This window comes from Embiotoca jacksoni, unplaced genomic scaffold, assembly GCF_022577435.1.
Source record: "Embiotoca jacksoni isolate LCO1_2020_lvr unplaced genomic scaffold, fEmbJac1.0.p SCAF_20, whole genome shotgun sequence".
Taxonomy (NCBI): Eukaryota; Metazoa; Chordata; class Actinopteri; family Embiotocidae; genus Embiotoca; species Embiotoca jacksoni.
This window is the reverse complement of record NW_027185341.1, coordinates 3,462,717-3,471,188: the sequence shown is the minus strand read 5'-3', so window position 1 is coordinate 3,471,188 and position 8,472 is coordinate 3,462,717. Positions and strand designations below refer to the sequence as shown.

At 40.4% G+C, this 8,472-nt stretch overlaps 1 protein-coding gene across 1 annotated transcript; it reads right to left on the bottom strand.

Annotated features, from left to right (window-relative positions):
* Positions 1-351: 351 nt before the first annotated feature.
* ppp1cab (protein phosphatase 1, catalytic subunit, alpha isozyme b) lies at positions 352-8,364 on the bottom strand. The gene is made up of 7 exons (XM_069155638.1): positions 7,841-8,364; positions 6,048-6,179; positions 5,104-5,334; positions 4,046-4,150; positions 2,478-2,701; positions 1,429-1,563; positions 352-1,309 (listed from the first exon to the last, which is right to left on the bottom strand). Exons 1-7 carry the CDS (start codon positions 7,893-7,895, stop codon positions 1,214-1,216), a joined length of 978 nt encoding a protein of 325 aa, XP_069011739.1. The 5' UTR covers positions 7,896-8,364; the 3' UTR covers positions 352-1,213.
* Between the last annotated feature and the right edge of the window lie 108 nt (positions 8,365-8,472).

Here is an 8,472-nt window from a genome sequence, read left to right as displayed (position 1 = left end):
TGATATGGTCTTGTTGTGAACATCTGCAATCTTATTATTTTAGTTCAACCCTGTTTATACTGTTGACATGCTGCTGTAATCCAGGATAAAAAACAAAATTTAAACAATGTGATTTTAAGAATTGTTAAAACGACGCTTTTATTTTGATTGCATATTTCACAGTCTCTTTCACCGTTGAAACATCAAACACTTTGGGTCTTCGTACTACAAGTGCTCCACACGGGTAAAGTGAGGAGCTGCTCGTAATGTTACGAACCCTGTGACCCCGGCACACAAGTTATTTGTTGGGGATTCACCACAAAACCCCGTCTCGCATGCAGAAGATAATAAAAGACCGGGAGACACTGCAGCTCAGATTCTCGCTTTATTGGTCAACTTGATGAAAGACTACAAAACGAATTCACAAAAAATCTCTTTCAAGTAATCAAATCTGTACAAACCTAAACTGCATGGGGTTTTTACAGCTCTGGCTCATATGAATCTGAAGAGTCATATGCATGTGTGTTTGTGTGTGTGTGTGTGTGTGTGAGAATAAGTGTGTGCTCGCTCTGATAGGGTGACATACTCAAATAGGCAAGACACTGCATGCACACATATACACACACACACACACACACACATACACACACACACACGCACACACCTGTGGTTGAGATTTTACAGTACAGAGGACAGGAAAAACAAAACACCCCCCCCCCTCCCCTCCACAAGTACACGTACACACACACACACACACACACACACACACACACACACACACACACACACACACACACACACACACACACCACCTGCTGGCAGGGGCTCGCTGCTAAATTCATCGCGTCAGCAATCTCCCGCTGTCTCCCAAACCCTGCTTTTTCAGTCAAATTACTGTACAGACAGACACTGTGGTTTCAACCTTTCCACGGGAAGAGTGGTCAGAGAAAGGGGGAAAGTATAAATCTCTAATACTCTCACACAAAATGTACACGTGCACACATGATTTTTTTTTTTAATGCTCCCCTGCAGAAGAGACCGCGCTTGTAGTCCGCGCACGCACGCACTCACTCAGACAATTCGTAACATTAAATGTTTTAAGAAGTACAGATAAAAAAGGAAAAAAGCCCTGGGTATAGTAGGTTTGATTTCTGGCTGTTTGGTGAAAGAAAGGAGAAGAGAGGTAGAGAGGGCAGGAGGGATGGGTCGAAGGTCAAAGGGCAAACTACTGGTGTCATTTCTTAGCTTTCCTGGGAGGAGTGACCGGGCGGCCAGAGCCCATGCCTCCTCCGCCGCCGTAGAACAACTTCTTGTCTGCGGGTTTGAGAATCTGTAACAAAAAAACAAAAAAAAAGAACAGAGGCAAAGACAAAAGAGTGAGCAAAAACTCAACTTCGAAAGATGATGTAAATCTTCCAGATCGGTCGGTCTGGTTGTTGCCTTGTTCACCTGGAATGAGCACATGAGAGTCTCATCTACACTCATCATTGCGCCGGCGTTGTCGAACTCCCCGCAGTAGTTTGGGGCTGAGAACAGCGTCACCAGCTGCCTCTTTGCGAAGAACTCGTATCCGTCCTCGACCACCTGGAAACAAACACACACAAGAAACAACATTTGATGAATCCCACACCGTGAATCGGCCACACAAACCTAGAATTGACTTTGCCCGGACATGTGGCTTGCCTTGGCTATGGATGATGATGATGATGATGATGAAATATATCACAAACACACTTCTATTACTCGCACAGACGACTTGGTCGAAAAAGTATTTTCAAAAATGCACCTTTAAAAACAACTATTATGAAATGTATCACATTTTTCGATCAACAAATAAAACCCTAGAGGCAACGTGAACGATGGACAAATGAACTAATTGTTTTTATATAAAATGTTACTCAACAACCTGCATGCATCAGTTGAAAAACACACGGTAGCCTCCAGCCGATTCAAAAATACATCTTTTTCAAAAAAGAAGGTTAAACTTGTGTGAATCACGCGTTGCTCTGCAGTAGAGAACATCAGTGGCTGCAGAACTCCGAGGCGTTTCGGAAACGACAAGAAACAAGGTCAGATCCGAAGACAGCAAAGTAAATTAACACTTGATTATTGGTGCTGGGCTGAAATATAAACGTGCTTAAAGGGCTTAACGGGTTTTCGTCAGTAACTTCCACCTGCAGCACTTAAACATTACACATTTTCTTTAAATATACTAAATAACAGCTGTAAAATGTGTGTTCGGTGAACGTGCCCACATTACTGTAACTTTAAAAAAGATTCAAGATAAATAGCCAAAGAGACGCCACCCTCTTTGATTTACAGGTAAAACGGCTCGTCATCGTCCTAAACCACAAGAACACACTCCTGTCATTCCACAGAGATTAACCAGCGCTTCCACACCCAACTTCATTCAGTCCCTTGTTTTGACTGATCTTTACTTGCCTGTACTCCCAGAACAGAAACATTTCAACACCTTTGAAAGGAGTCCCGGTACTGACCTGATGGGCTCGACAAATGAGGTCCATGTCATGTTTGTGGAGGAACTTTGTGACCACGTCGGCACCGAAAGTGAAGGAGACGCCGCGGTCGTTCTCCCCCCAGCCCAGCACGTCCTTGTCCGGGTCGGCCCACAGCAGGTCGCAGAGGAGGCCCTGGTCAGGCACATCAGTGGGGCGCATGACCCTTCGCACCTGCTCCATAGATTGGAGATCCGGGGAGAGGCCTGGAAAAGAATTCATGTGCGAGAGTTGAACATTACACGGCGGATGAAGGAGAAATTACCACCTGCGATGTCGCATAGCTCAACAGCAGGTTTGTGATGCCGAGGTTCAGTTTTAAAGCTGGATTTTTTTTTTTTTTTATCTTTAAAAGTCAGAAAATCCAAAACTAAGCAAGGAGGGGGACGCGAGATCATGATAACGAGCGGGATGAAGCCGTAGTTACAGAACGCACTTTGATGACTGATGGAGCCGAACAATAATATTCAAAACGATACCATGATACGGAAACAATTCAGCAACGGTTTGAATCATTTTTAAGCAAAAACACTAAATGATTCCCCATTGACAGCTTTTCAAATGCAAAATGTGTTTTGTTGTCTGGTATAATTGTAAACTTAAAATATTTGGGTTTCATGATCAAACAAGACTCAGAGGAAGCTTTTACTGACGATTCTGGGAAATTGATGATTTTTAAGTATTTTTTTGACCGAATGTTTTACCAGAATTATAAACGTCAGAATAATCAACAATATAAAATATTCCTATCTTGCAGCTTTTTAAATTAGGCTCCACTGAAACATGAAGTTTCAGATATATGTTCTACACAACAGACTTTTAATTGTACATGTATATTTAATGTTCATGTGGTACAAAGGGTGTTTGGCACTTCAACTGCTATGTGCTACATAAATGAATGACTCCTCTCTCTGTGTTTTGTCTTATGTAACTTTATGTGTTTGGAGCAGGAGGTGGCATCTACCCTCATGATTATCAGTGCCTGTTTACGTACTTTGCATAGTGGTGCCTTAAAGACACCACATAGCTGTGACAGAACACCGAGGTCCATTTTCTTTAAAAGTAATTTTTTTTTGCTTCCAGAAAAACTGTGAAAAATAAAACGCCATCTGTTATTTACTTTTGTGTTCCTTTCATTTCTGCTTTTGCCCGTTTTTCAGCTGCCAAGAGAGCTGCAAGGCGAGATCTTCTCCTTAATTCGTCTCCCTTCTGTACTGACTGTTTTGTGCATGATTAGATAAATATATTACATTTTGTTCAGTTATTTAAAAACACTTCCAGCTCACATACAGAACATTAATTTGAGACATGCGGACAATGTTAAATCCTACGTGACCAGAAATGACTGAATGTATCTGCCAAAATGCCAATGACACATTTAGTCCTGCAATGTCAGTCACAGGGACAACCTGTGTGAGTTGAATCTGTATATCTATAGACACGTCTGCTGAAAGGGGATATAAATATGGTCAAAACAGAAATTAAGATCCCGCACGGTCCTGCAGGCCTTTGACCATTATGTTGACAGGAACAACAGAGCACGAGTATACCTCCATGGCAACAGAAGATCTTCTCATCAACAATGGCTGCAACAGGCAAACAGTTGAAGCAGTCGGTGAAGGTCTTCCACAGCTTTATGTTGTATCGCCTCTTACCTGGGGAAGGAAACCACAATTGCTTGGTCACAATCTAATCTAGGGAGGTATAAATCAGCTGCATGTATTGCATCACATTGGGAACACTCTACATAATCCTGGCTCTGTGAATAGGGGGAAAGGTATGCAATTAATCACTGCTCATACTGCCTGCTCATGCTCCTTAGCCTGAAGCTTGGAATACTGAGAGGTTATCTACGTGTGCTTCTGTTGCACCACCGGGTTAAAAAAAAAATTAAAAAAAATTAAAAACAACTCTGATTCACAATGCATTCGATGCTGTTAGTGTTTTGTATGCGTATACTAAAATAGTTAACAATCTGTTAAATATTCACAAATCAAGGGCATATTTTTGTCTGATAACGGCAATGATAACAACAGCTGATCCATAGAGGAAGATATAAAGAAACCTTTGCTCCACAATAACTTTGTGACTCTCTGTCTGCAGATGTAGAAGGGGGAAATAGATGCTATAGTTAAAAAGCAGGTGAGTTTTGGCCAGCGTGGGCTGAATAAAAACATCTGGATAATCACGATGAGACAATATGAAACAAGCATTATTGTTTAAAAGCAGACATGAGATTCCTAATAATAAAACCAGGATCTTAAAGATAATGCACCGTGCACAAGCAGATTATCCCAAAAAAGACATTGTATAAACAATTCACGAGGGAGATTAGAAAAAAAAAATACAAATAGTGTGGTTAATTATCCAAAACTTCACTAATAATACTAACATTAGTTTTTGTTTACTCTTGGCTCGCTCTTCTTTTCAGTCTCAGCACAAAAAAAAAAACCCTAAATGATAATCAATTTGTGTTTTGACTTAATAATCTGGACTACACCAAGGTCAACTGTATTTAGCTTTAACTCCTGGTAACCACTGATTGCAGAGGTATATTGTTTGGATTACTGTCTGTGATTACTGTCTGTGTGCACGTCACATGACTTACACTCATCATAGAAGCCGTATATTCTGTTAATAGAGGCGCACTCGTGGTTTCCTCTCAGCAGAAAAAAGTTTTCTGGGTATTTGATCTTGTAAGCCAGCAACAGGCAGATGGTCTCCAGCGACTGCTTGCCTCTGTCTACATAGTCGCCCAGGAACAGGTAGTTGCTCTCTGGTGGGAAGCCGCCGTATTCAAACAGCCGCAGCAGATCATAGTACTGCCCGTGAACATCACCTGGAGAGACGAGGAGCGTTAGAGTGGAAACAGTGACAACAGCATGATGTTGGTCAAAGGTGTGATTATCACACTGTGTGTATGTGCACAACAAACGATAAGGGACTTGGATAGAGGTACAACACTTGGCACCCTGCAAATTAACCACAATGCTACATACCACGATTCACCACGTATTATTTGAAAAGAAAATTGTTATTGCGGTGTTGCTTACCTTCACTTCTTTTTTCACGATTAATATGCGAGCTTGCATTAAGTGTCGCAAAGCTGGTGATTTTCTTTCAACCCTGCAACCTTGGCCTGTTCTTAAAATTGGCAGGCTGTTACTTTAAACTAACATTCAATGTTAAGTGGCATCAGCAGCGACACACAGGAGGGTAACTCCTCCGGGGAGACTTCAAGTGCAAAACAGCACAGCCACTATCAGTTTATCCCTTCAGCTCTTTGTGGCAAGGTCACAGCCACGTACTGTGACTCTGTCCTGCAACATTGAACATCCCTGTCTTGTATTTTGAAAGACAGTCTGTTTCAAATCGACTGTAACTTGAAATTCCTTTAACATCTGGTCATATTATGTGCAGCGTGATGTGAATGCAAGCCTTCTCGTAATATGCCAGCACTCTAAGCTACAACAGCAATGTAGAGTGTTTGTAAATGCGATGTGACCACACTTGAGAATTCCCTCGACTCCAAAGAACACAGCTAAGCCTCACCACAAATCTTGAGGGGCGCCTCAAGTTCGAGCAGGATTGGCTGGCTGAGGAAGATCTCCCGAGATTTGAGGCAGAGACCACGGATTTCATTCTCTGTCAGCTGAACATTTTTGCCAGGTCTGGAGCCTTTCACTGCGAGAGAGAGAGAGAGAGAGAGGGAAAAAAAAAAGAAAAAAGAACAAGAGTCATAAACAGTGCAGTGAAAACAACAGCCGACTAACGGCAGATTTGATATTCATTCTCATTTTAATAGGAAGTGTGAACAGTGCAATTTCAGTGGGAATGGTAGTGAGATGATTTCCAGTATTTTAGAGAAGGACACATTGCATTTTGTTCCTAATTGGGAAAATACATTCACACGATATGCGCAAAATAGGACAAACTACCATGAACAGTTATCACCTTAAGCTTGTAAAGACTACATTGTTTATTCAATCTTACCGACAGAGATGAATTTGTAGATTTAATATTTTACATAAAAGATGATTGCTCATTCACAACTACAATCTGCAAAATTTATTCATAAAAATGTAAGATGCTTTTGTTTTTAGTTGCATATTCATGTCCAATCAAAGATGGCATTAAACAAGAAATAGTCATTTTGAGACCAATCCTGGCGCTGACCTATAAATTAACATCAGAGCAATCATACAACTTTCTGATAACACAGAAAGAGCATTTTCATAATTACATCTCCAAGCGAGCCATACAAATATCAATGAATGTAAATATTAAGAAGAACTAAAAAAAAAAAAAAAGCTGCCACAAAGCATGCAGCAATAAATATAAGCTTTTTATTTTTTTTAATTTCCAGTTTATGATGAGTTCAGTGTACTTCTAACATAATTATTTTTTTGGTGCAAAAGCATCCAGATAGCAAGGAAAGTAAATCTTGTCCAATGATCCTTTCACACATGTTAATAACCTACAAGTTTAAAAAGATGTAAAGATTTAAGATAAAATGTTAAAAGACACCAACATACATTCTCATATATAAATATGGTTTAGCAGTACTTTTAGCTGGGAACAAAAAAAAACAAACAAACGTGGATTTGCTAATGAACAAGCTTAACTGACAATCAACACCAATTAAAATCCTGAGATGTACTTGTTTTGGTTTGTTTGATATTCATCGCTGGTTATCATTAAAAAAATAAAAAAAATAAAATAAAATAAAAAGTCATTTTCTAACAATGACATGGTATTTTAAAAACAACTTGGGTGTAAACATTTCAGATACGGTCAACCTTGTGATTATTTTTGTATAAATATTATCTCCACACCTTCCTTCAATGTATTTCTACACAACTTTAAGTCGCCAAAGTTAATGAATAAAATGAATAGGAGAAAAAAAAAAAAAAAAAAAAAAAAAAAAACATCTTTTTCCACCGCTATTATCTCGGTCCTCGCTCTTTTAAATGGATATCACATCGCTTTTTTGTTGTTGTTGTTTACTTTAACGACACCTCTTTAAATTGTTGCGTGTTTGTGTGGTTTTGATCCTTTTCCGTGTTTCGACACCTTTCTCGCTGAATTATTGTGTCATAACATCTCGAGTACGGTCGAAGTGTAAATTCTTCATCTTCACCGCTTTATGTGACGATAAAGTAAAAAAAAAATACCCAAGGACGATGTTAAAACCGTGAATTATATATAAAAAGAAATAAAAGAGAAGTGAGAGATGAACTCGGGGGTTTTTTTTTTTTTTACTCAACGTAGCATTTTGGCGGCTATCGTTGTCTAGCCTCGGTTAGCTAAGATGGCTACCTCGGTGAATAAACACTGGGTCTTACCTTCCAGCAGACGCTGTATAATGGAGTCGATGTTCAACTTATCGGCTTCTGCCATACTTCTTCCCTTCTATTCCGGTCGATTTAAAAATGCAAATTGAAGTTGAGTTTGAACTCCCCCCCCCAAAAAAAAAAATAAAAAATAAATAAATAAAAAAATAAAAAATCACCAAGTCGCCGTTAAGCTCAACTCGTTCAGCGTTAATCGGCTATCGTTAGCCCGCTAGCTCGCTAACCTTGGGGGGGGAGGGGAGGTGGTGGAGGAGGAGGAGGGGGGGGCAGAGTCGACAACCTCGAGATTTTGAGGCCAGGATCTGAATTATTTTTTTTTTTTAAAAGATGTAACGACCGATATGTACTTCAGAAATTCGCATCAGTCAGCTGTTTTCCATCAGATGCCCGAATTCAGTTTAAAATATTTTTCCCCCCCGAAAAAAAACCCGTCTCGTGACAGCGCTCTTTCTGCCGGAGCTGCTAGCACCACGCCATCGACCCGAAAAAAAAAGGGCTCGACGAGCGTTAGCTCAAAAGCGAGGCTGAACGGAAGTGGCCCGGCTGTTGTCGAATCCTCATTGGTTGGTTTGCTCCGTGGGCGGTGCTTAAGGGCGCCCGATCTTCGTTTGGATTGGCTGCTT

Coding starts and splice junctions, on each gene's coding strand:
- ppp1cab (XM_069155638.1), bottom strand. CDS start 7,895: ATGGCAGAAGCCGATAAGTTGAACATCGACTCCATTATACAGCGTCTG. Junction 4,151..5,103: donor ATACGGCTTCTATGATGAGT/GTAAGTCATGTG, acceptor TTCCTTCCCCAG/GTAAGAGGCGATACAACATA. Junction 1,310..1,428: donor CTCTCATGTGCTCATTCCAG/GTGAACAAGGCA, acceptor TTTTTGTTACAG/ATTCTCAAACCCGCAGACAA.